General features: G+C 42.8%; 1 protein-coding gene across 2 annotated transcripts in view; it reads left to right on the top strand.

Moving 5' to 3' along the window:
• Positions 1-27,643, top strand: part of Setdb1 (SET domain bifurcated histone lysine methyltransferase 1) — a 38,265-nt gene continuing 10,622 nt past the window's right edge. The window contains exons 1-15 of one of the 2 annotated variants that reach the window (XM_090341061.1): positions 1-208; positions 2,130-2,398; positions 3,576-3,727; positions 6,295-6,329; positions 7,266-7,365; positions 8,849-8,974; positions 9,125-9,326; positions 10,320-10,393; positions 12,938-13,128; positions 15,486-15,615; positions 16,938-17,130; positions 17,226-17,381; positions 18,023-18,091; positions 18,382-19,014; positions 20,567-20,683. In XM_090341061.1, the coding sequence (XP_090197187.1) occupies positions 2,139-2,398; positions 3,576-3,727; positions 6,295-6,329; positions 7,266-7,365; positions 8,849-8,974; positions 9,125-9,326; positions 10,320-10,393; positions 12,938-13,128; positions 15,486-15,615; positions 16,938-17,130; positions 17,226-17,381; positions 18,023-18,091; positions 18,382-19,014; positions 20,567-20,683 (2,438 nt within the window). In that variant the 5' untranslated portion in view covers positions 1-208; positions 2,130-2,138. Of the gene's footprint in view, positions 209-2,129; positions 2,399-3,575; positions 3,728-6,294; positions 6,330-7,265; positions 7,366-8,848; positions 8,975-9,124; positions 9,327-10,319; positions 10,394-12,937; positions 13,129-15,485; positions 15,616-16,937; positions 17,131-17,222; positions 17,382-18,022; positions 18,092-18,381; positions 19,015-20,566; positions 20,684-27,643 lie in introns of both variants that reach the window. The other variant, XM_090341060.1, reaches the window with a different exon arrangement.

The raw sequence follows: 27,643 nt of genomic DNA, 5'->3' as shown, positions 1-27,643 counted from the left end.
AAGAGCGCTGAATGCTTGCTTCCGGCCATCTCCTTTGGTTCTTTTTCCCTCCCTCACGTTGCTTCCCCTCCCCCTGCTCCCTTTTTCGTCGGGTTTTGTTTTAGCTTTAGAGGTCGACCCCTGAACAGGAGTCCGGGGTCTGGTGAGAAGAAAAAAACAAAAAACAAACAAACAAAAAACCGTTCGTAGCTGGAAGCCGGGAGGAGAGGTGAGTACTTCTGGCTGAGGTATTTAAAAGCCCAAAGCCCTTCCGAGGCGTCTTGTTTGTGGGCGGAGGTCGGCGCGGATGTGGAAATATTCTGGAAAGGCGATTGGGAGCGGGGGCGGGGCCCACGCTGGCGCGGGGCCTGGGAGAGCGGGGCCGCACCCCCGAAGGGGGCAGCGTGCGGGCCGGGCGAAAGTGAGCGCTCGTCCTCGGAGTTGGGGTCTCGGACACGTGGTGTTCCTTCAGCCGTTTGACGGAAAAAGAAAACCACTTTTTGTGGGGAGGTGCAGGTCCCGGGGAGGTTTGAACTCCAGGCCTCGTACTGTCCCTGAGCTTTTTCGCTCAGGGCTAAAACTCTACCACTTGAATCAACTCTACTTCTCTGGGTTTTTTTTGGTTAGTATGTTGGAGACAGGAGTTTTTCTGCCCGGACTGGCCTCCAGGCTCGATCCTTAGATCTTTTTCCAGAGTAGCTAGATTACTGGACGGAGGCACTGATGCCCGGCTTTTTTTTTTTTTTCTTTTCTTTTTCTTTTATTTATTTATTTTTTTTTGCCAGTCCTGGGCTTGAGCTCAGGGCCTGAGCACTGTCCTTGGACTTTCTCAAGGCTAGAGCTCTACCACTTGAGCCTCAGCACCACTTCCAGTTTTTTGGGTTTTTTTTCTATGTATGTGATACCGAAGAATTGTACCCAGGTCTTCGTTCATGCTAGGCAAGTACTGTACCACCAGGCCAAACTCCTTGCCTTCCCCTGCTTTTTTAATTGTTGGGAGTTAGTTATCTACATTTTATTTACCTATTGCTTGCCTCCTTTGTCTTTGGAGAAACCTTTTACTGCCAGTCTTTGTGTGTTTAACTATGAACGACCATTTCAGATCGTTTTAGGGCCTCATGAATGCTATGCATGCCTTGTAATGGAGTCTGTACACTCCAGCACGGTAGACTTATAAAAAGTAAATTCACACATATCAAAGCACTAAAACAAGCAACAAAAACCACTGAACTAGCGATCCCTAGGTGCATATGGCTGTTCAAAGTGGATACAAACTAGAAACAAGATTTTATTACTCAGGGACACCATTAGGTCACCAAAACAGCTTCATTTGTTAGTTGGCCTTCTTCAGTTTCCTAAAACTTTCAGTAGCTCCATTGTATAACCAGCGTTCTCAACCTTGTGAGATTGTATTTAGTCCTTATAGTCTATTAGAATGTGAGAAGGCCATAAAAATCTCAGTATCATATTCTCTCTGAAGGAGAGAGGGCAATTTGAATAGCAATGTCTCTCCTTCTTCCTCTCTCTCACCAATACTGGGGTTTGAACTCCGGGCTTCATGTTTTCCCTTTGCCTTTTCTTTTGTTCTTTTTTTTTTTTTTTTTTGCTAGTCCTGGGCTTGAGCTCAGGGCCTGAGCACTGTGTCCTTGGACTTTCTCAAAGCTAGAGCTCTACCACTTGAGCTTCAGCACCATGAATCCAGCTTTCTTCTATGTATGTGGTACCAAAGAATTGAACCCAGGTCTTTATGCATGTTAGGCAAGCACTCTACCACTAGGCCAAACTCACAGCCTTCCCTTGGCCTATTCAATGAAGGCTGGCACTCTACCACTTGAGTCACATCATGTTAGGTGATTAATTGGAAATCAGAGGCTCAGACTTTCTAGCTTGTGCTGATTTTGAACCGAGATCCTCAGATCTCAGCCTCTGAATAGCTAGCGAGGATTACAACAAGCGTGAGTTACCTGTGTCAGGCAAGTGTGAGTTTTTCTTAATTGTGACTATAATATGGTTGCAAGGCAATTTTATTTCTTTTTACTTATTTGTTGTGGGGTTGAACTCAGGACCTTCTGCTTTTTAGTCAAGCCTACTTTCACTGAGCCATATATTCAGCCCTTTCTGAAATAATTTGAGTGTCTTGTTGCACACAGGATAAAACCATGTCCTCCCTCCCTGGGTGCATTGGTTTGGGTGCAGCAACCGCAGCAATGGAATCTGAAGAGATTGCAGAGCTGCAGCAGGCAGTGGTTCAGGAACTGGGTATCTCTATGGAGGAACTTAGGCAGTTCATTGATGAAGAACTTGAAAAGATGGACTGTGTACAGCAACGCAAGAAACAGTTAGCAGAGTTGGAGACCTGGGTAATACAGAAAGAAACTGAAGTGGCTCATGTTGACCAGCTCTTTGATGATGCATCAAGGTAAGGACTTCTGAGTAGTAGAGAAAATATTTTTAGGGTATAATTATTCATGGCATGTACCACTTTATACTCCACAAAGTAGTTATGTGGAATTTTATTCTTCCTTAGAGCTTAAAGTCCAAAATTTGACCTCACAATTATGTGTGTGTATTATGTATGTAATATACATGTATATATGTATACATGTATAAGTATATGCATATATTGTACATAGATACATTTTTTATTTAATTTTTGCCAGTCCTAAGGCTTGAACTCAGAACCTGGGCACTGTCCTTGGCCACTTTTTGCTCAAGGCTAGTGCTCTGCCACTTGTACCACAGCACCATTTCCAGCTTTTTGTGTGTATGTCGTGCTGGGGAATCGAACCCAGGGCTTCTTGCATAGTGGGTGAGCATGCTGCCACTAGGCCATGCTCCCAACCCTAGAAATACATTTTTTTTTTACCTTTCTGAAACTAAATTATGATCAATAATAAATACAGTCTTTTTATTGTTGATGTTACTGGTACTTTAATGCAAGACTCTGGACTCTGTCCCTTAGCTTTTTCCCTCAAGGCTTGTGCTCTACCATTTGAGCTATAGCTTTACTTCCAGCTTCATTTTTGCTAAATAATGAGAAATAAGCATCCAGATTTTTTCTGCTTCAATCTGAAATCCTTAGATCTCAAATTTTTGAGTAGCTAGGATTGTAGGCATGAGCCACCACCTGGTCAAGTCCTGAACATCAAATAGTAATCAAGTAAATAATGAGCTAAGCTGGGTATAGTGGCTCACGCGTATAATCCTAGTACTCAGGAGGCTGAGTGCTGAGGATTGTGGTTCAAAGCCAGCTTGGGCACCAAAGTCCACAAGACTCTTATCTCTAACCTCCAGAAAACCAAAAGTGGCATTGTGGCTCAAAGGATAGAGTGGTAGCCTTGAGCTGAAGAGTTTAGGGACAGTTCCCAGGCTCAGAGTTCAAATCCCATGAATGACAGACAGACAGACAGATAGACACACACACATACACACTCAGCTAAAAATGAAAAGCATAGTATCAATTTAACTTAAGGATAGCTATACATAAATATATGTGTGTGTGTGTATGTGTATGTATATGTATATGTATGTTCAAATTCCTATACTTCTGTACCTTCTGCTGAATTTGACCTTTTCAAAATGTGTTCTACTCTCAGGGCAGTGACTAATTGTGAGTCTTTAGTGAAGGACTTTTACTCTAAGCTGGGACTCCAGTACCGTGACAGTAGCTCTGAGGATGAATCTTCTCAGCCCACAGAAATAATTGAGATTCCTGATGAAGATGATGATGTCCTCAGTATTGATTCAGGTAAGAAATGAAGCTTTGGATAAGAAAGTCTCAAGATTGAGGTTCAAATACTGAAGATGAACAGGTAGAAAAAAGGAGAAAACAGGCCAGAACATGGTGGACCATACTTATAATCCTAGCTATATAGGAGGCTAAGATCTCAAGATTACAGTTAGAAACCAGCTGAAGCAGCAAAGTTTATGAGACTTATCTCCAATTATCCAGTAAAAAGACATAAATGGAGGTGTGGCTTAAGTGGTAGAGTGCCAGCCTTGAGCTAAAAAGTGAAGTGAGAGCATAGGTTCTGAGTTCAAGCCCAGTACTGCCACAAAAACAGAAAACAAAAGCAAAAAGATCAAGCCTGGTGCTGTTGGCTTACACCTATAATCCTAGCTATTCAGGAGGATTACAGTTCAAAGTCAGCCCAGGCAGAAAATCCCTGATACTTTTTTTTATTTTGCTAGTCCTGGGGCTGTCTCAAAACAGTAGTTTTACCACTTGAGCCACAGCACCACTTCTGGCTTTTTCTTTGTATATGATACCAAGGAGTGGAACCGAGGGCTTCCATGCATGCTAGGCAAACACTACCACTAGACCAAACTCCCAGCCTGTCCGTGAGACTCTAATTAACCCCAGAAAACAAAGTGGTGCTGTGGCTCAAAGTGGTAGTATGCTAGCATTGAGCATAAAAAACTCAAGGACAATGCCCAGGCCCTGAATTCAAGCGCTACAACCAACAAAAAAAAAAGCAAAAAGTGTGAAGCATAGCTCATTAAAGAAGCCTTGGGTTAAATTTCATATGTATATGTACATATCATACATATAGGTACTTACATATGTAAGTGTATATGTATATATCCATTATCATATGTATGTACATGTTCATTTCAGCAGTATTCATAATATCTATAAAGAACCTAAATATCCACTATGACTGGGAAAAAAACAATGAAGATCCAGTACCAGTGGCTCACACTTGTAATCCTAGATAGAAAGTTGAGATCTGAGGATCAGGAAAAGTTCATGAGATTGTTATCTCCAGTTAACCACCAAAAAGCTGGAAATGAAACTGTGCCTCAAGTGGTAGAGCTGTAAACTTGAATGGAGAAAATTGTAAGGGCCCTGAGTTCAAGCCCCACTCTGGTACACACACACACATTCGCAAGAAAGTACTGATATGTTCAATATAAATGAACCTTGTGTGGACTACATAGTATATCATTTTACTTTATATAAAATATTTATAGGGACCGGGAGTTTGGCCTAGTGGTAGAGTGCTTGCCTAGCATGCACGAAGACCTGGGTTCGATTCCTTGGTGCCACATACTTAGGAAAAGCTGGAAGTGGTGCTGAGGCACAAGTGGTAGAACTCTAGCCTTGAGAAAAATCCAAGGACAGTGCTTAGGCCCTGAGCTTAAGACCAGGACTGACCAAAAAAAAAAAAAAAAAAAAAATATATATATATATATATATATATATATATTTATATATATATTTATAATAAGCAAGTTCATAGGGATAGACAATAGATTTCTACTTGCCAGGATTGGGCAAAAGTTTTTTTGGGGGGGTCAATAAAAATACTCTCACTGGTGCAGTGGCTCATGCTGTAATCCTAGCTACTCAGGAGACAGATCTGAGGATTATGGTTCAAAGCCAGCTTGGGCATAAAAGTCTGTGAGACTCTTATCTCCAGTTAACCACCAGAGTGCTAGCCTGAGTTCAAGCCGCATAACCGATTTTAAAAAAAATACACACACACTGCTACAAAAATTCAAATACGTGGCCAAAACACTAAATCCCATAAACCACTACTTGAACCAGTACTTTTTCACAGGTAATCACTTTTGAATACTTTTATATGTTTATGTTGTTGGAGATTTTTGTTTTGTTTTTGTTTTCTTCCTGTGCCAGTCATGGGGCTTGAACTCAAGTCCTGGTCACTATCCCCGAGTTTCTTTGCTCAAGGCTAAGCATTCTACCACTTGAGCAATAGTTCCACTTCCTTGTTTTTTTGATTTTTTTTTTTTTCTTTTAATGCTGGTCCTGGATTTTGAATTCATGGCCTGAACTCTATCCTTGAGCTTTTCCTGCTCAAGCAAACTCTATACCACCAGAGTCAAGCTCCATCTCTAGATGTTTTTGGTAATTAATTGGGAAATAAGAGTCTCATAGACTTTGCTGCCCAGGCTGTCTTCACACTATGAAGCTCAGATCTCAGTCATCTGAGTAGTGTATATTTTAATTTAATTTGTTTTCAGCTGTTACCATTAATACTTTCGTTACTATACTTTTCTTTTTTTTTTTTTTTTTTTGCCAGTCCCGGGCTTGAGCTCAGGGCCTGAGCACTGTCCTTGGACTTTCTCAAGGCTAGAGCTCTACCACTTGAGCCTCAGCACCACTTCCGGATTTTTTCTACGTATGTGGTACCGAGGAATCGAACCTGGGTTTTCATGCATGCTAGGCAAGCACTTTAACCACTAGGCCAAACTCCCGGCCCCTCGTTACTATACTTTTTAAGTCACTATTGAATTCTGAAATTTTGTATGTAAGTCTCTTAAGCTCATTAGAATTCTTCTCTTCCATAGGTGATGCTGGGAGTAGAACTCCCAAAGACCAGAAGGTGAGTTGGGATGGATAAGGAAGGTTAAGAAATTAGCCCTGGACACTGGTGGTTCACTCCTGTAATCCTAGCTACTCAGGAGGCTGAGATCAGAGGACCACAGGTCAAAGCCAGCCCAGACAGTTTATCTCCAATAAACTATTCAGAAGTAATGCTGTGGCTCAAGTGGTAGAGCTCTAGCCTTGAGTAAAATAACCTTAGGGACAGTGCCAAGGTGCTGAGTTCAAGCCCCAAGACTGGCAAAAACAAAAACAAACCCTGCAAATTAGCCACCAGTGTATTATTCACTGTGATGAACCCTACAGTTGACAATTCTCTAGTAGGCATTACAAAATGGAAGAAAGCCAGGCACTGGTGGCTTATGCCTATAATCCTAGCTATTCAGGAGACTTGAGATCTGAGGAGCAAGATTCAAAGCCAGTGTGGGCAGAAAAGTCCATGAGATTCTTATCCCTAATTAACCATTCAAAACCTGGAAGTGGCACTGTAGTTCAAAGTGGTAGATTGTTAGCATTGAGCAAAAAGAGCTCAGGAACAGCTCCAAAGGCCTTAGTTCGAGCCCCATGACTGACCTACCTGCCCCCCCCCAAAAAAAGGAAAAAGAAGTTAGCAAGTGCTGTATGCATTGAGTACTTTATTACAGTAATAACTATGTTCCAAATATTGATTTGATTTGATTTTTTAAGAGTATTTCTTATTCTCAAGTTTTTGTATGTGCATGTATGCGTGCATGTGCACACACTCATGCCAGTACTATGACTTGGAACTCAGTCTTTGAGTTCTTGCTTAGCTATTTTGCTTAAGGCTGCCATATTTCCAATTCCTGGTTTTTGCTACTAGTTAAAGCAAGTACTCTGCCACTGAATTGTTGCCTCTAGCTTTCTCAAGTTATTTCCTATTAAAATTTGTGTCCTTTATCCCTGTTCCTTCCTATAGCTTCGTGAAGCTATGGCTGCCTTAAGAAAATCAGCTCAAGATGTTCAAAAGTTCATGGATGCTGTCAACAAGAAGAGTTGTTCTCAAGATCTGCATAAAGGTCAGGGTCCAGGAGTGTGTATGTATAGATGGGACGTTAAATTCTCACAGAGATTTCAAGATAAATTCCTTTCTATGTGTATCAGTTTCTTTTCTTTCCCTCCTTTCCTTCCTTCCTTCCTTCCTTCTTTCTTTTTTTCCTTCCTTCCTTCCTTCCTTCCTCCCTTCCTTCCTTCCTTCTTTCCTTCTTTCTTTTTTGCCAATCCCATGGCTTAAACTCAGGGCCTGGGCACTGTCCGTGGGCTTTCTCAAGGCTAGAGCTCTACCACTTGAGCCACAGTATCACTTCCAACTTTTTTCTTTTTTTTTTTTTTTTTTTTTTTGCCAGTCCTGGGCTTGAGCTCAGGGCCTGAGCACTGTTCTTGGACTTTCTCAAGGCTAGAGCTCTACCACTTGAGCATCAGCACCACTTCTGGCTTTTTTCTATGTATGTGGTACCGAGGAATCGAACCCGGGTCTTCATGCATGCTAGGCAAGCACTTTAACCACTAGGCCAAACTCCCGGCCCACTTCCAACTTTTTTCTATGTATATGGTACCAAGGAATCGAACTCAGGTCTTTGTGCATGCTAGGCAAGCACTCTAGCACTAGGCCAAACTCTTGGCCCTGTTTCTTTTACTACTATTGGGTCTATGTCTACATTTGTTTCCTTTCTTGTCTGTGTCTTTTTTTTGGGGGGGTCATGGGGCCTGGGCGCTGTCCCTGAGCTCTTTAGCTCAAGGCTACCACCCCACCCCTGTGCCTAGGCATTGTCCCTGAGCTCTTCAGCTCAAGACTGCTGTCCTACCCTTAAGCCAAGGCCCTACCCTTGAGCCAAGTCCCACTTCCTATTTTCTAGTGGTTAATTGGAGATAGGAGTCTCAAGTCCTTTTGTGCTGAGCTGGCTTTGAACCTTGATCCTCAGATCTCAGCCTCCTGAGTAGTTGGAATTACAGGTGTGAACCACCACGCTCAGCTCTCTGTATGTCTTTTTGTCTGCTAATTGTGATATTTTATATTCATTGTCATTAGTAATTATTAAAGCTCAACTACAGTAGTGCTGACTTTCATGTTTTCCCTATTGGCACAAATAATTATTTGTATCTATGTTTCTTTGTCAAGACTGTTTCTTTTTTTTTGTCAGTTATGGGGCTTGAACTCAGGGCCTGCACACTGTCCCTAGGCTCTTCAGCTCAAGGCTATCGCCTTATCCCTTGAGCCTTATCACCACTTCTGGTTTGCTAGTGGTTAATTGAATTGGAGATAAGGGTCTCACTGACTTTAGTGCCTGGGCTGGCTTTAAACCATGATCTTCAGATCTCAGCCTCCTGAGTAGCTAGGATTACAGGCATGAGCCACTGCGCCTGGCTCAAGACTGTATCTTAAGTTTCTTTATCAAGAGTTCAACAAAAATGACTATGGGTCACAGGTTACCTCATTTTATTTGATATCATACTACCTATTTGTGGTGTCACTTTTTATAACAATTTTGCTTCTTTCCATAGGAACTTTGAGTCCCATGTCTGGAGAACTGAGCAAAGATGGTGACTTGATTGTCAGTATGAGGATTTTGGGCAAGAAGAGAACTAAGACATGGCACAAAGGCACCCTTATTGCTATCCAGACAGTTGGTATGTTCAAGCTAGAGGAAGGACTAACAAAAAGTGACATGTTAGTCTCCTTTACTGATTGTTTCTTTTCCCTAGTCTTTCATTTTATATAGAAGTCAGGACTTAACATGGAACCTTTTAAAATTTTTATTTGTCTTTCTTTTTTCTTAGGGCCAGGGAAGAAATACAAGGTGAAATTTGACAACAAAGGAAAGAGTCTGCTGTCCGGGAACCATATTGCCTATGATTACCACCCTCCTGCTGACAAGCTCTATGTGGGCAGTCGTGTGGTAGCCAAGTACAAAGATGGGAATCAGGTCTGGCTTTATGCTGGCATTGTAGCTGAGACACCAAACGTCAAAAACAAGCTCAGGTACCTACCTGATTGAAAAGTCCAGAAACACAAAGCCTTCCCTGTTCATGCCTTAGTTGAGATTTTACAATTAGCTTTTGTGCTCTTAATCCTCAGTGGCCAGGATCCTGCATAAGCAGCAAAGGTTTCCTTCTTGCCTCACAAGTCATGAGGGCAATTTCATTATCTTCTTTTTCTTAAGGAGAAATCTTAATGGAAAACTAGAGTAAGTGAGATTGATTAATGATTAGAAGAATAGAGAATTCACATAGAAGGAAAAAACGAAATGGAGACAAGTTGGCACCAAAAGAATGAAATAGAGAAGAAAAAATAAATGACTTTTTAAAGGCTATATTGGGTACGGAAGGAAAATTGTTTATTTTTTTGTCTATTCTGGTGCCAGTCCTGGGGATTGAACTCAGGGCCTGGGAGCTGTTCCTGAGATTTTTTGCTCAAGGCCAGCATTTTACAACTTGCAGCTTTTTTTTTTTTTTTTTTTTTTTTTTTTTGCTAGTCCTGGGCTTAAGCTCAGGGCCTGAGCACTGTCATTGGACTTTTTCTCAAGGCTAGAGCTCTACCACATGAGCCACAGCACCACTTCCAGCTTTTATCTTTGTATGTGGTACCTAGGAATGGAACCCGGGTCTTCATGAATGCTAGGCAAGCATTCTACCATTATGCCAAAATACCAGCCTTGGTTTGGCTTTGAATTGCTATCCTTAGATCACTTCCAGCTTTTTTGGTGTTTAATTAGAAATAAAGAGTCTTTCTGGGCTGGATTCAAATTGCCATTTTCAGATCTCAGCCTCTTAATTAGCTAAGACCATAAGCATAAGCCACTGATGCCCAGCTTAAAAATTTTTAATTTTGGGGCTGCAGATAAAACTGGATTGTTTTCTCTGGAGTATGTTTTATGGTGATCCAGAGAAATGGAGTTAAGATAAAATAGTCTCTGTGGGTTATATAAGTATACCCCAACTTTTTTTTTTTTAAAGTAATCATTCTTTCTTATAGGTTCCTCATTTTCTTCGATGATGGCTATGCTTCCTACGTCACACAGTCAGAACTGTATCCCATTTGCCGGCCATGTATGTGTCCTTCCGTTCTTTCCTTAGATTTATCACTTTCTTTCTCTGCCTTGAATTTCTTCTTGAGATGTTTAGTTGAAAAGCCATAATGTTTTTGATCTTCTAGTCCTGACGTGTCTTAGTGTCCTTTGGGAAATATAGGAGGAAATAATTTTATTGGCTAACTCTGTATGTAGCTCTTTGAAACCAAAGAGTGAAAATCTAGATCATGACTGACCTAGGTAGATTGCTCTTCCTTATTTTTATTTTATTTATTTATTTCTTTGACAGTTCTGGGACTTGAACTCAAGGCCTGGACACTGTCCTTGGAACACATTTTTCTTTTTTTTTTTTTTTTGGTGTCAGTTTTGAAGCTTGAACTCAGGGCCTGAGTGCTTACCCTGAGCATTTTTTTTTTTTTTTTTTTTTTTTTGGCCCATCCTGGTCTTGAGCTCAGAGCCTGAGCACTGTCCTTGCACTTTCTCAAGGCTAGAGCTCTACCACTTGAACCTCAGCACCACTTCTGGCTTTTTTCTATGTATGTGGTACCGAGGAATTGAACCTGGGTCTTCGTGCATGCTAGGCAAGCACTCTACCACTAGGCCAAATTCCCGGCCCCTGGAACACATTTTTCTCAAGGCTTAGTGCTCTCCCAGTTTCGATTCCTCAGCACCATATGCATCGAAAAAAGCTGGAAGTGGTGCTGAGGCTCAAGTGGTAGAGCTCTAGCCTTGAGAAAGTCCAAGAACAGTGCTCAGACCCTGAGCTCAAGCCCAGGACTGGCAAACAAACAAACAAAACAAAACAAGAAACGAGTCTCAGGTCCTTTTGTGCCCTGGCTGGCTTTGAACCTTGATCCTCAGATTTCAGCCTCCTGAGTAGGATTATAGGTGTGAGCCACTGCGCTGGCTCTGTATTTTTTTTTTTTTTTTTTTTTAATGTGGCAGTAATGGTATTTGAATTCAGGGCCTTGTCTTGCACTTGGTAGGCAAGTACACTACTACTTGAACCATGTCTCTAGCTCTTAGTTTACTTTTTAGTTTTTAGATAAGGTCTTGCACTTTGCCTAGATCAGTCTTGGACCAAGATCCTGCTATATCCACCTAGAGAGTAGTTGATTACAGGCAAGTGCCACCACATCCAGCTTGTTTTTTGATATAGAGTACCACTAGGTTTTTGGTTTTGCTTCCTCTAGGCTGGCCTCAAATCATATATCCATACCCTCCAATTAACTGGGGTCACAAATGACCCCCATCATGCCTAGCAGCAATGGTATTTTTTAAATTTTCTTTCTTTCATTCTTTTTTTTTTTGGCCAGTTTTGGGGCTTGAACTCAGGGCCTGGATTCTATCCCTGAATTTCTCTGTGTTCAAGGCCAGTACTCTCATTCGAGCCACAGTGTCACTTTTTCTGTTTATGTGGTACTGAGGAATCAAACCCAGGGCTTCATGAAGGGTAGACAAGTACTCTACCACTAAGCCACATTCCTATCCCCAGTAATTGTATGAAATTGCAGAAAAATTAGTAGTACCTCTGTGTCCATATGACAAGTCATAAAATATAATGATTTAAAATATATACATGTATGTATGCATGCATGCATGCATGTATGTATGTATGTATGTAATTTTAAGCTAGGTACCAAGTGACTCATGCCTATTAGCCTAGCCATTCAAGAGGCTGAGATCTGAGGATTGAGGTTCAAAGCCAGATTGGGCAGGAAAGTCAGTGAGATTCTTACCTCAATTAACCACCACAAAAGCCATGAAGAGGGGCCAGGAGTATAGCCTAGTGGTAGAATGCTTGCCAAGCATGCACCAAGGCCTGGGTTTGATTCCTTAGAGCCACATAACACAAAAAAAGCCAGAAGTGATGCTGTGACTCAAGTAGTAGAGTGCTGGTTTTTAAGTAAAATAAGCTTAGGGACAGCTCCTAGGCTCTGAATTCAAACCCCTGGACTAGCACAAAAACAAACAATAACAACAACAACAAAAACAGCTGGAGGCATAGCTCAAGTGGTAGTACAGTAGCCAGGACTGAAAAAGTCAAAAGCCCCAATTTAGCCACACTTACATGTCACAAAATTTGCTGCTGTGTGTGGTGGCTCCCGCCTATAATCCTAGCTTCTCAGGAGGCTGAGATCTGAGAATCAAGGTTCAAAGCCAGCCCGGGCACAAAAGGACCTGAGACTTATTTCCAAGTAACCTCTAGAAAATGAGAAGTGGGGCTTGGCTCAAGGGTAGGGTGATAGCCTACCCTTCAGCTCAGGGACCACGCTTAGGCCTAATTCAAGCCCCACCCCCCCCCAAAAAAAAAATTTGCATTTATGTGAAATGAGTATCATTTATATTTGCATATTTTCTACTTGAGTATTTACCTAATTTGTATGTGCCTTTATGCATTATGTTCTATACTTAGTTTGGGTTTTGTTTTCCTTGGTGTTATGATTTTTTTTTTTTCAATTTGAAAAATACAAACATTTGCACTACCTCCTTGCCAACCATTATCCTCTATCAAGACATGTCCTACCTGCCCTCTCTCAGCTTTATCTCTTCCTTGGGACAGTGAAAAAGACTTGGGAGGATATAGAAGACATTTCCTGCAGAGACTTCATAGAGGAATATATCACTGCCTACCCCAACCGTCCCATGGTGTTGCTCAAGAGCGGCCAGCTTATCAAGACTGAATGGGAAGGCACATGGTGGAAGTCCCGAGTTGAGGAAGTAGATGGCAGCCTAGTCAAGATCCTCTTCCTGGTACTGTTCCTCCATAGAATTTTGGGAAGGTTAAGGCAGGGATTTGGTACATTTGAGGGGCATAAGAGGCATAATCAGGATGATTTCACAGCTGCTTATAATATAGCTTTCTTCTTTCTTTGTTTTTATTTTGGTTAAATTTTATTTTGAAGCTAGGTGTGATGGCTCACGCCTGTAATCCTAGCTACTCAGGAGGCTGAGATCTGAGGATCAAGGTTTAAAGCCAACTGAGCAAAAAAGGACCTGAGACTTTTTTTTTGCCAGTCCTTGGCTTGGGCTCAGGGCATGAGCACTATCCTTGGGTTTTTTTCCTCAAGACTAGAGCTTTACCACTTGAGCCACAGCACCACTTCTTAGCTTTTTTCTGTGTATATGGTACCGAGAAATCGAACCTGGGTCTTGTGCACGCTGGGCAAGCACTCTACCACTAGGCCAAACTCCTGTTCCCAAGACCTGAGACTCATCTCCAATTAACCTCTAGAAAATGGGAAGTGGCCTTGGCTCAAAGGTAGGGTGGTAGCCTTGAGCTGAAGAGCTCAGGGACAGCACCCAGGCCAAGTTCAAGCCCAGTGACCCACAAAAAAAAGAAAGAAAGAAACCAGCAACCTCTCTGTGCTCAAGGCTATTGCTTTACCACTTCCAGCTTTTTATTTACCTGGTATTGAGGAATCAAACCCAGGGTTTTTCATATATGTTAGGAAAGCACTCTACCACTAATATACATCCTGAGCCCTATGTGTAAACACTTTTTTTCTTTTGGCCAGTCCTGGGCTTAAGCTCAGGGCTTGAACACTGTCCTTGGTCTTTCTCAAGGTTAGAGCTCTACCATTTGAGCCTCAGCACTACTTTTGGCTTTTTTCTATGTATGTGGTGCCAAGGAATCGAACCTTTCTGATTTAACTATGACACTAAGCTTAGGTTTTGGGGTGTTTTTATTTTTTATCTTTTTAGTATTTGAGCTCAAACTTATGGCATTATACTTGCTAGGTAAGCACTTGACCACTCAGCCTACACCTCAAGTCACTGCATGGTTTTTTTATCTTTGTTTTTTGTTGTTGTTGTTGTTGTTTGTTTTTGTTTTTGCCCGTCCTGGACCTTGAACTCAGGGCCTGAGCACTATCCTTGGGCTTTCTCAAAGCTAGCACTCTACCAGTTGAGCCATAGCACCACTTGCAGCTTTTTTCTGTGTATATGTACCAAGGAATGGAACCCCGGGTCTATGTGCATGCTAGGCAAGCACTCTACCACTAGGCCAAACTCCTGTCCCCCACCACATGGTTTTCATTTCTTACATTATGTGGAGTTATAAAGAGGAAGCCAGTTCTCTTTTTTCAGGGTTACGTTTTAGAAACATAGTGGGATGAAGAAGAAGAATCAAAGAATTGGAGAAAGCAGGGTGCAGTAGCTCATGCTTCTTATCCTAGCTACTTAGGAGGCTGAGAGCTGAGGATCACGGTTCAAAGCCAGCCTGGGCACTAAAAAAAAATCTGAGAATTTTATCTCCAGTTAACCACCAGAAATGGGAAGTAGCACTATGGCTCAAAGAGTAGGGCGGTAACCTGAGCTGAAGAGCTCGGGGACAATACCCAGGCCGAGAGTTCAAGTCCTACAACAAAAATGAAAAGAAAAGAATTGGAGTACTGGTGACATTTCAAGGCTCCTTTAACTTTTAGCTCTTTTATACCCATCCTTATTTTCCTTCTCACTACTGTCCTTAGAATTTTTTTCCCCAGTGTTATAACAGTCTTTGTTTTGATCTTCCTTACACTTCTTTTTTTTTTTTTGGCCAGTTCTGGGCTTGAACTCAGGGCCTGAGCACTGTCTTGGGTTTTCTCAAGGCTAGAGCCCTACCACTTGAGCCACAGCACCACTTCCAGTTTTTTCTATGTATGTCTTCATGCTTGTTAGGCAAGCATTCTACCACTAGTCCAAACTCGTGACACTCCTACCCATTTTTTCTTTTTGTCAGTCATGGGGCTTGAACTTGGCCTGGGTGCAGTCCCTTAGCCCTTCGGCTCAAGGCTACGACTCTTTCCCTAGATCCACAGACTCACTTGCTATTGTTCTAGTTGTTAATTGGAGATAAGAGTGTTTCAATCTTTAGTGCCCAGTGTTTTTTAGTGCCCAGTGCTCGGGCACACTTTGAACTGCAATTCCCAGTTTTCAGCCCTCTGAGTAGCTATGATTATAGGTTGAGCTACCACGAATGGAGTATACTACTGGGGTTTGAACTAGGGCCTGGGTACTATGCCTTAGTTTTTTCAGTCAAGGCTAGTACATATATTCTCCACAAGTGACACAATAGACTCCAGCCCTAGCTCATTTCCTTTGATTCTTCTTGTCTGCCTGTCCCCCAGGATGACAAAAGATGTGAGTGGATCTACCGAGGCTCTACACGGCTAGAACCAATGTTCAGCATGAAAACATCTTCAGCCTCTGCACTGGAGAAAAAACAAGGGGGACAGCTCAGGACACGTCCAAATATGGGTATGTCCTGAAAGGTACCTGGAGGAGGGAAGAAATAAGGTACACCAGCAAGGGAGTTTATATATAATGGCTATGATATGGCGATAGACTTGTGTTTCTGCCTGCACATTCTGTGGCTGTGATTCATTTTAAACAGGACTAGAAAAATATGGACCAGCTGACAACTTTTTCTGTTACCCACATGAAAATTGTCTGCTTTGTTTCTTCAAGCTTAGATTGCTTTTTTGGTTGTTTCTTATTGTGTCTAGTACAGTTTCTGGTTGATTTTTTTCACCAGCATTAGTTATCAAAGAATGTATTTTTCAAAGTAGGCACCAAAGCCAAATATTGGTGGCTTATGCCTGTAATCCTAGCTACTCAGGAGGCTGAGATCTCTGAGGATTGTGATTCATGGGCAGGAAAGTCCATGAGACTGTTACTTTCAGTTAACCATCAGAAAACCAGAAGTGGCACTTTGGCTCAGTGGTAGAGCACTAGTCTTGAGCAAAAGAGCTCAGGAGGGCTGGGAGTTTGGCCTAGTGGCAGAGTGTTTGCTCAGCATGCACAGAAGACCTGGGTTTGATTCCTCAGTACCACGTATACATAGAAAAAGCCAGAAATCGTGCTGTGGCTCAAGTGGTAGAGCTTTAGCCTTGAGAAAGCCAAAGACAGTGCTCAGGCCCTGAATTCAAGGACCAGGACTGGCAAAAAAAAAAAAAAAAACAAAGCCCAGGGACAGCAATCTAGCCCTGTGGTCAAGCCTGACAACTGACAAAAACTAAAAAAGCACCAAAGTATAATCTGATTAATGAAGTAAATTATCTGAGGAAGGTAAGTCTTTTCAAAACCAGTGTATGCTAGTATTCTTACTCAGTTGTGTTAGTAATGAAAACTAATAGTCTTAACACTCAGAATGCCTGTTATTTCTTTTATAGGTTGGGGATCAGATATATAAGTGAATACAACTGGCATGATGTCATTTTCTCAATGATAAGTCCCCCCCCACCCTTTCTTTCCTTTCTTTTTGTCAGTCTTGGGGCTTGAACTCTTGTCAGTCTGGGCACTGTCCCTGAGCTCTTCAGTTCAAGGCTACTGCCCTACTCCTGGGCTTGGGCACTGTCCCTGAGCTCTTCAGCTCAAGGCTACCATCCTACCTACCCCTTGAGCCACAGCCCCACTGCCTTTTTTTTTTTTTTTTTTTTGTGATTAGTTGGAAATAAGAGTCTCATGTTCTTTAGTGCCTGGGCTGGCTTTGAACAATGATCCTCAGATCTCAGCCTCCTGCGTAGTTAGGATTACAGGTGTGAGCCACCGTGCCCAACTTAAGTTTCTTTTTTATATAGGTGCTGTGAGGAGCAAAGGTCCTGTTGTCCAATACACCCAGGATCTGACTAGTACTGGAACCCAATTCAAGCCAATGGAGCCTCCACAACCCATAGCTCCACTTGCTCCACCTGCTCCACCTGCTCCACCTGTTCCACCTGCTCCATCTGCTCCATCTGTTCCACCTCTGTCCCCCCAAGCAGGTGACAATGAGTGAGTGTTGTTAATTGCTTCTTCTTCACTTTTTTCTGCATATTTTTTGTTGTTGTTGTTTTAATTATACAATTTCCTTTCAAATATCCTAGAAGCTTGGAAAGCCAGCTTGCTCAGTCACGGAAGCAGGTAGCCAAAAAGAGCACATCATGTCGACCAGGATCTGTGGGCTCTGGTCATTCCTCTCCTACATCCCCTCCACTCAATGAAAACTCCTCTGGTGGGAAACCTCTGATTAACCAGACATACAGGTGAGAAAAATGTCAGGCTCTGTCTCTGTCTTTGTAGGCCTAACTGATCACCACGTAGGGAAAGCTCCTTGGCACCAGTGGGCTTTGTTTTGAAGTTATGATAGAAATGTAAGCTTAACTGGGAAGTTTTAGGGCAGAGAGCATGGCATAGTGGTAGAGTGCTTGCCTAGCATGCATGAAGCCCTGAGTTCAATTCCTCAGTACCACATGCACAGAAAAAGGTTGGAAGTGGTGCAATGGCTCAAGTGGTAGAACAGTAGCCTTGAGAAAAACCCAAGGACAGTGTCTAGGCCCTGAGTTCAAACCCAGGACTGGCAAAAAAAGGCGGGGGGGGGGGGGGGAGGGAATGTTTTAACTTTAGAAACTTCTGAATTAGAAACTGGATGCTTAGAAATACTGTATTTCTAGAAAGTGATCTTCCAAAACTTTTCATTGAACAGGGTGCCAGCATTGCTTCAGTAGAAAGGATATGTCACCATCTACCTTTTTGAATCCTATGAGTTAGTAAGGACATATATAGGACACACAGAAGACCAAAAAACAGAAGACTAGACTCTACTCTCATGATTCATAAGTAAATGTGTTATAGGGAATAGGATACTATTGACATAGGGATGTTATATCTTGGATTTTATTTGCAGATCACCTTTGGGCTCAACAACCTCTATGCCAGCACTCTTAGCTCCTCAGTTGCCTCCAATCAGTGATGAGTAAGTGAGAATTTTCATTGGTTAGGTTTGGTAAGGTAATCTGATTTTCTTATGTAATCTTAAATTGTGTGTGGTGGTACACATTGGTAATCCCAGAACTTGGGAGGCAAAGAAAAAGAGGGTTGTGAATTGAGGTCAGCTATGGCTGCATAGTGAGACTACATTGAAATGAAAACATCTTTTCTGTATGAAAGATTAGGCAAATGCCTTCACCTTCACTAGCTGGAAGGATAGTTATACAACAGAGGTCCTGTTGCCTTCTGATGTGATTACTTGTGTTTTATTTGCAGATTACCAGTAGTCTCAACACCCTCTGCTCCAGCACCCCCAGCTCTTCCTGGGCCTCCAGCCCCACCAGCCTTCCATGGCATGCTTGAGCGGGCCCCTGCAGAGCCCTCCTACCGTGCCCCTATGGAGAAGCTTTTCTACTTACCTCATGTTTGTAGCTATACATGTCTGTCTCGAATCAGACCTATGAGGAATGAGCAGTACCGAGGCAAGAACCCTCTCTTAGTTCCACTATTATATGACTTCCGGAGGATGACAGCTCGACGTCGAGTCAACCGCAAGATGGGCTTTCATGTTATCTATAAGACACCCTGTGGCCTCTGCCTTAGGACAATGCAGGAAATTGAACGCTACCTATTTGAAACCAGCTGTGATTTCCTTTTCTTGGAGATGTTTTGTTTGGATCCATATGTTCTTGTGGACAGAAAGTTTCAACCCTATAAGCCGTTTTACTATATTTTGGATATCACCTATGGCAAAGAAGATGTTCCCCTGTCCTGTGTTAATGAGATTGATACAACTCCCCCACCACAGGTGGCCTACAGCAAAGAGCGAATCCCAGGGAAAGGTGTTTTCATTAACACAGGCCCTGAATTTCTGGTTGGCTGTGACTGCAAGGATGGGTGCCGGGACAAGTGAGTTGGGGGAGGGAGTATTGCTGCCCTTGCCTCCAGCCTTATTGTGATTGCTTTTCTTTTCATCTTTTCCTTTGCTTTATATATCTATACTGCTTTCCCCACCTCACTTTACCTCTTTTTTTTTTTTTTTTTTTTTTTGCCAGTCCTGGGCTTGAGCTCAGGGCCTGAGCACTGTCCTTGGACTTTCTCAAGGGTAGAGCTCTACCACTTGAGCCTCAGCACCACTTCCAGTTTTTTTCTATGTAAGTGGTGCCGAGGAATCGAACCCATGCTAGGCATGCTAGGCAGGAACTCTACCACTAGGCCAAACTCCCGGCCCCACTTTACCTCTTTTCTCAACTGAAACTCCTGCCATAAATCCTTCATGAAATTAATGAGGTAGGGAGGCCAAAGTCTGATATGACCTAACTCTGGGTATGTGTTTCTCGTGTTTCTTACGTTGTTTCTCTGATCCTCCTCTCTTTACTTGGCTCCTATCCCCCACTTTTTTCTTTTTTTCTTTTTTTTTTTAATATTCTTGAGTTCTGCAAAACTCTTCTTCCATTTTTGAGATTAAATGGAATGGATGGCTTTAGGGACTCACTTAAAGTTAATCTATGATTTTTTTTTTTTTTTTTTTTGGCCAGTCCTGGGGCTTGAACTCTGCCTGAGCACTGTTCTTGGGCTTTCTCAAGGTTAGAACTCTACCACTTGAGCCACAACACCACTTCCAGCTTTTTCTATGTATGTGGAACCAAGGAATCAAACCTGGGTCTTCGTGCATGCTGGGCATGCACTCTTCCACGAGGCCAAACTCTTGGCCCTATCACCCCCCCCCCCCCCAGTTTTCCTCAACTTCTGCCCATCATGTCTTCAGTGCTACCTTTGTTTCATTCTGTCTTATTCTCTAGTTCTTTCCCTTTTTTATTTATACACAAAAAATGAAAAAAAAAATACTATTTTGTCCCCATTGTTTTATTAGTGGTTTTTTTGGTTTGTTTTTGTTGTTTGGGGCCGGGCATTGTCCCTGAGCTGTTCACCTCAAGGCTACTGCCCTACCCCTTGAGCCACAGTGCTACTTCTGGTTTTCTGGTGGTTAATTGGAGATAAGACTCTCAAGGACTTTTCAAAAATTTTTTGGCCAGGCCTGGGGCTTAAACTCAGGGCCTGAGCACTGTCCTTGAGCTTTTTTTTTTTTTTTTTTTTCCTGAAGGCTAGTGGTCTGCCACTTGAGCCACAGGACCACTTCCAGCTTTTTTCTATGCCCAGTTTAGTGCCCAGTTAGGCTTTGAACCATGATCCTCAGATCTCAGCCTCCTGAGTAGCTAGAATTACAGGTGTAAGCCACTATACCCGACTTCCTTGAGCTTTCTTAAAGCTAGCACTCTATGACTTGAGCCACAGCACCACTTCTAGCTTTTTCTGTGTATGTGGAACTGAGGAGTTGAACCCAGAGCTTTGTGTATGCTAGGCAAGAACTCTACCACTAGGGCACTTGGCCCCTTTTATTAGCTCTAGTCTCTAAAGAAAATCCAAACTCTTAACTGTCAAATCTTCATATCTTCTATAGGTCCAAGTGTGCCTGTCATCAGCTAACTATCCAGGCTACAGCCTGTACCCCAGGGGGCCAAATCAACCCTAACTCTGGCTACCAATACAAGAGACTGGAAGAGTGTCTGCCCACAGGGTAAGTACTCAGGGAAGTTAGGGCATCTCAGAAGCTGAAGAATATGTTCTTATTTTTGGATTATGTTCTTGTTTTAGAACATGTTTGTATTTCTAGGAACACAATCTAAAATCTAAACATGCCATGTGCTATGATCATAGGAGGCCGAGATCTGAGGATTCTGGTTTGAAGCCAGCCTGGACAGAGAATTCCCCACGAAACTCTTACCTCCAGTTAATCACTGAAAACCTAGAAGTGGCACTGTGGCTTAAGTGATAAAGCATTAGACTTGAGCCTCTCACTAGCCTTGAGCACAAAGTAGCTTGGGGACAATCAAGCCCTGAGTTTAAGCACCACAACTGACAAAAAAAAAAATCAATAAAATCTAAAGGTTAGATTAGCTGTGGTGGAACATGACTGTAATTTTAGTAGTCGGAAGGTAGAGGCAGTGGGAGTCCTAGTTTAAACCCCATTCTGAGCTATGTAGTTGAGTATAATACACAGATACTGTCTCAAAAGAGACGTATGGTGATTTTCTGCTTGAGAAAAAGATGAGGTTAATTTGATAGCTATATGAATGTTCTGATTATGATTTACTGCAGCACTGTGATTTATTTCCCAGAGAGGAGAAATAGGCAAAGAATGAATTATAATAGGGTTTTATAACTTAGACTGAAGAGTTCAGAGTCAAATTTATGGGATGATGGGAAGTGGTTACTTGTTAAAACTACTCAGCTTCTTTGTAGAGTTTAGATCTTAGAGCAGCTAAAGCAGTTGTTTGTTCATTGGGAACCAACCCCTACCCTTGCCATTTTGGGGTTTAAACTCAGTACCTCAAGTTTGTTTGGCTGGTGCTTTCCTACTTGAACCAAGCCCCTAATCCATTGTTTTCTGGTTAGTTTGGTGATGGTGTCTCGTAGACTTTCCTGCCTAGGCTGACTTCACATCCTGAAGTCAGCTTCTGGAGTAACTAGGATTATAGGTCTGACCCACTGGAGTCTAGTTTAAAGCACAATTGGTGCTCTAAGCACTGTTAGTGACTCATACCTATAATCCTAGCTAGTCAAGAGGCTAAGGTCTGAGAATTGAGATTAGAAGCCTGTCTGTGCAGAAAAGACTCAAGAGACCCCATCTCCAAAATAAACAGCAAAAAACAAGCTAGAGGTTGAGTGAATGCACAAGGCTCTGAGTTTATGCCCAAGAATAGGCAAAAAAATAATAATATAAATAAATAGGGCCGGGAGTTTGGCCTAGTGGTTAAAGTGCTTGCCTAGCATGCATGAAGACCCAGGTTCGATTCCTCGGTACCACATACATAGAAAAAAGCCAGAAGTGGTGCTGAGGCTCAAGTGGTAGAGCTCTAGCCTTGAGAAAGTCCAAGGACAGTGCTCAGGCCCTGAGCTCAGGCCCAGGACTGGCAATAAATAAATAAATAAATAAATAAAAACATTACTTAGAAAAATAATTAGTAGATCATTAGAAAGGTATAAAAGAGACATTACGATAGCTGGGGCTTTCACTATAGTGGGGATGACAATAGAAATAAAAGAGGCTAGGATTGTCGCTCAGTAGTAGAGGGCATACTTAGTGTGTACACAGCACTCAGCTCAATCCCTAGCATGAGTAAGGATGTTAAATTTGAGATGTCTATTATGTAACCTAAGTGCAGGTATCAAGAAGGTAGAAAGATTTCTGAAAAAGGGTAAGAGCTTGACATAACCTGGGAATCAGGGGCCAGGAGTTTGGCCTAGTGGTAGAGTGCTTGCCTAGCATGCACAAAAACCCGGATTTGATTCCTTGGTACCACATATATAGAAAAAGCCAGACCTGGTGCTGTGGCTCAAGTAGTAGAGCACTAACCTTGAGGAAAGCCCAAGAATACTGCTCAGGCCCCGAGTTCAGTCCCCAGGACTAGCAAAAAACAAAAAACAACAACAAAAAAAAACCCCTGGAAATCAGCAGAGGCATAATATTTGAGTTCTATAGAGAACACTGATCATGGAGAAGATACCTGGGAGGAATCCCCGATTGTCCCAACATGTGTAGACTGAGATAGCATGTGAGATTGAGAAAAATAGATTAGGAAAAGAAGAGGACAATGAGAGTGGAGTTTTATATAACATGCTCAACTGGTGTATGTGAACTAATAAACCTAATGCTCAAGATGACATAACAGAGGAAAAAGAAAAAGGTACCAGTGAGGTAATATAAGATCTCTTCTAATTGAAGAATCTTTTTCCAAAGTCAAAGGCTTATAGGCACTGGGGAATGGGGCTGGGAGGTAGAGCACTTGCCTACATATGTGTAAAGCCCAGATCTATGCCGAAAAGCATTAGTTAAGCTTTAGCATAAAAATAAGAGACCAATAAGAGACAATATCAGCCAGGTGCCAGTGGTTTACACCTATAATCCTAGCTACTTAGCAGGTTGAGATCTAAGAATCGTATTTCAAAGCCAGCTTAGGCAGGAAAAATGAGTCCCCTCTCTCTCTCTCTCTCTCTCTCTCTCTCTCTCTCTCTCTCTTCTTCTCTCTCTTCTTCTCTCTCTCTCTCTCTCTCTCTCTTCTTCTCTCTCTCTCTTCTTCTCTCTTTCTCTCTTCTTCTCTCTCTCTTCTCTCTTGTCCTGGAGCTTGAACTCAGCCCCTGAGCTTTTTTAGCACTCTATCATTTCAGCAACAGCGCCACTTGTGGCTTTTTCTGTTTATGTGGTACTGAGGAATTGAACCCAGGGGGCTTCATGAATGCTAGGCAAACACTACCACTAAGCCATATTCCCAGCCCTCACTAAACTACAAAAAAGCCAGAAGTAGAGCTATGGCGCAAGCATTAGAGTGTTAGCCTTGAGCAAAAGAAGTTCAGGAACAGTGCTTAGGCTCTGAGTTCAAGCCCCAGGAAACGTTGCTAATAAGAGAAATGAGTGAAAATAGCTAGGCACTGGTGGCTTATGCCTGTAATCCTAGCTACTCGGGAGGCTGAAATCCGAGGATCACAGTCCAAAGCCAGACGGCACAAAAGTCCCTGAGATTTTTTTTTTTTGTCGTTAGTGGGGCTTGAACTCTGGGCCTGGGCACTGTCCCTGAGCTCTTCAGCTCAAAGTTACCACCCTACCCCTGGAGCCAAGGGCTACTTCCATTTTACTAATGGTTAATTGGAGATAAGAGTCTCTCATTATATAGTGGTCAGCTGGCTTTGAACCATGATCCTCAGATCTCAGCCTACAGTGTAGCTAGGATTACAGGTGTGAGCCACAGTTCCTGGCTTCCCAGAGACTAATTAACCACTGAAAACTGGAAGTAGCATTGTGGCTCAAGTGGTAAAAAACTAGCCTTGAGCTGAAGAGCTCAGGGATAGCACCCAGGCCCAAATAAGTCCCACAACTGACCAAAAAAAAAGAAAAGTCTACTTTTAGATTGACATGGACAGTCTTTGTTTTGTTTCCATTTCCTGGAATCATGTAATTAAATATCATTTTATATGATCGGGGCCCAGAGGCATTCCATCTTGGTGTTCCTCCTCTAAGACTATTCTTTGGTCTTACTCTGTGTGAATGCCTGGAGTCCTATATGACATGGACAGTTTTTTTTGGGGGGGGGGAGGGGTCAGTTGTGGGCCTTGAACTTTGTGCCTGAGTGCTGTCCCTAAGCATTTCTGTTCAAGGTTAGTGCCCTCCTACTTTGAATCCCAGCTCTACTTCTGATTTAATGGTGATTAACTGGAGATGAATCTTGCAGGCTTTCCTGCCTAGGCTGAGTTCGAACTGTGATACCTTCTGAGTAGCTAGGATTACAGGCATGAGCCACCAACTTTCAGTTTTAGATAGTCTTATTTATTTTTTTTCTTTATTGTTGCTACTTTTTAGTGGTACTAGGGATTGCACTAAGAGCCTTGTTCTTGCTGGACAGGCACTTTACCTCTGGGCCACATCTCCAACCCTTGTTTATTTTATTTTATTATTATTTTTTTTTTCTGTGTGTGGGTCTTGGGACTTGAACTCTGGGCCTGGGTAGTGTCCCTCAGCTCTTCAGCTCAAGGTTCCTACCCTACCCCTTGAGCCACAGCTCCACTTCCAGCTAGATTAATTGGAGATAAGAATCTCAAGATCTAGGGGCCGGGAGTTTGGCCTAGTGGTAGAGCGCTTGCCTAGCATGCACGAAGACCCAGGTTCAATTCCTCGGTACCCCACATACATAGCAAAAAGCCGGAAGTGGTGCTGAGGCTCAAATGGTAGAGCTCTAGCCTTGAGAAAGCCCAAGGACAGTGCTCAAGCCCTGAGCCCAAGCCCAGGGCAAAAAAAAAAATCTCAAGATCTTTAGTGCCTGGGCTGGCTTTGAACAGCAATCTTCAGATCTTAACTTCCTGAGTAGCTAGGATTACAGGCCTCATATGAGCCACCTTGCTCAGCACCTTGTTTCTTTTTTCCTTTTTCTTTTTTTTTTTTGCCAGTCCTGGGCTTGAGCTCAGGGCCTGAGCGCTGTCCTTGGGCTTTCCTCAGGGCTAGAGCTCTACCACTTGAGCCACAGCACCACTTCCAGCTTTTTCTATGTATGTGGCACTGAAGAATCGAACCTGGGTCTTCGTGCATGCTAGGCAAGCACTCTTAACACTAGGCCAAACTCCCATCCCTATTTTTTCTTATTCTTTTTGCGAGTCCTGGTGCTTGAACTCAGAGCCTGGGCACTGTCTTTGCCACTTGAACTACACTACCACTTCTGGCTTTTTCTGTGTATGTAGTACTGAGAAATCAAATTCAGTGATTCGTGTATGCTAAACAGGCACTCTACCACTAGATCATACTCCTAGACCTATTTTTAATTTATTTTTCTAGTCCTAGGGCTTGAATTCTGGGTCTGGGTACTGTCCCTAAGCTGGTTTTTGCTCAAGGCTAGCACTCTACCACTTAAACCACCTCCGTCTTTTTCTGAGTAGTTTATTGGAGATTAGGGTCTCAAAATGTTCTTGCCTCACCTGACTTTGAACTGGTCCTAGTATCTCAGCCTTCTGAGTAGCCAGAATTAAAGGTGAACCAGTGCTTGGCTTTGGACAATGTCTAGCTGGAAGAGAAAGAAGATAAAGAACACTGTAGGATGCCAAGAAGGTACAGTGTGTCCAAAGGCCCCAAGCTAGCACTCCACCACTTAAACCACTGGACCACCTCTGGGCTTTTTCTGAGTAGTTTATTAGAGATAAGGGTCTCAAAATGTTCTTGTTTCCCCTGACTTTGAACTGGTTCTGGTATTTCAGCCTTCTGAGTATTTAGGATTATAAGTGTGAACCAATAGCGCTTGGCTTTAGACAGTCACTAGCTCCAAGAGAAAGAAGATAACAAAGAACACTGTAGGTGCCCAGAAGGTACTATATGTACAAAGGCCCCTGGGGCAGCCTGTAAAACAGGAAGTAAATTAAGTTAAGCATAACTGGAAAAACTCTGGAGGAAAAGATAAAGATCCTGATAGTATAGTGTTTCATAACCCAAAGTTAAGGGCTAGATTAAATTTCAAATGCAGTGGGAAGCTAACCAGTTTAGCAGGGAAGTAATATTATTTGTGGTTACCCAAAAATAATTTAGCCATCCCTGCTGCGGTAGTTCATGCGTGTAATCCTAGCTACTCAGGAGGCTGGGATCTGAGGATCCAGGTTCAAAGCCAGCCTGGGCACAAAAGAACCTGAGACTCAACTCTAGAAAATGGGAACTGGGGCTTGACTCTAGGAGTAGTAAGGCTATAGCCTTGAGCTGAAGAGCTCAAGGAGAACCCCCAGGCCCAGGGGTAGATAGTAGCCTTGAGCTGAAGAGCTCAGGGACAGTGCCTAGGACCAATTCAAACTCCCAGGACCCATTGGCAGGGGCGGGGGGGGGAGGGGCGGGGATATATATATAGAGAGAGAGAGAGAGACAGACAGACAGACAGACAGACAGAGACAGACAGAGAGAGAGAGAGAGACAGAGAGCGAGCCTGGCATGGTGGCACATAATTAGGAGGCTAAGAGAGCAGGATATTAAGTTCAATGCTTGCATGGACTACATAGTGAGGTCTAGGCCAAGATATGTGAGATCCTATCTCAAAAAATCTTATTTATTTATTTAGTCCTGGGGCTGCACTCGATGCCTGAGCACTGTCCTTGGTTTTCCTCAAGGCTGCTACTCTGCCACTTGAGCCACAGCACCACTTCTGGCTTCCCTATGTATGTGGTACTAAGGAAATAAACCAACCCTGGTCTTTGTGCATGCAAGGCAAGCACTCTACTACTAGGCCAAACTCCAGGCCCCAAAAATCAATTTTTTTAATAGGACTGGAAATGGAGGTCAATGGTAGATTATTACCTACGTATGTGCAAGGATCTGGGTTAAACCTTTCTTCCATGCCCCCCTTATTACCTCCTCTCTATATAAAATATTTTAACTGGTGTTTTTTTCTCTTCTTTGGTGCTGGGGATTGAACCCAGCACTCTCTAGGCAAGTGCTTTCCCACTGAGCAAGCATAAAACATTTTATTTTTTTGCCAGTCCAGGAACTTGATCTCAGGGCCTGGACACTGTCCTTGAGCTTCTTTTGTTCAAGGCTAGCACTCTACCACTTGAGCCACAGCATCATTTCAGACTTTTTCTGTATGTGGTACCGAGGAATCTAACCCAGGGCTTCCTGCATATGAGGCAAGCACTCCAAACTCCCGGCCCATCTATAAAGCATTTTAAAGACTCAAGGTGTAATAAACTGTGTGCTGGTGGCTCATACTAGCTAGTAATCCTAGCTACTCAGTAGTCTGATACCTAAGGATTAGTTCAAAGCCAGCCCAGGCAGAAAAACCTGTGAGACTCAATCTCCACGAAAAGCAGAAAGGAAAGCTGTGGCTAAAGTGTTAGAAAGCTTACCCTGATCAAAGGGGCTCAGGGATAGCATCCAGGCCTTGAGTTTAAGCCCCAAAACTGGTACCACCCCGCCAAAAAAGGTGTATTAATATACATTCATACAGCTACCAACCAGTAT

Source organism: Megascapheus bottae, chromosome 10, assembly GCF_031878675.1.
Source record: "Megascapheus bottae isolate mThoBot1 chromosome 10, mThoBot2.hap1, whole genome shotgun sequence".
NCBI lineage: Eukaryota > Metazoa > Chordata > Mammalia > Rodentia > Geomyidae > Megascapheus > Megascapheus bottae.
The sequence above is the reverse complement of the archived record's forward strand: the minus strand, read 5'-3'. Positions and strand labels throughout refer to the sequence as shown.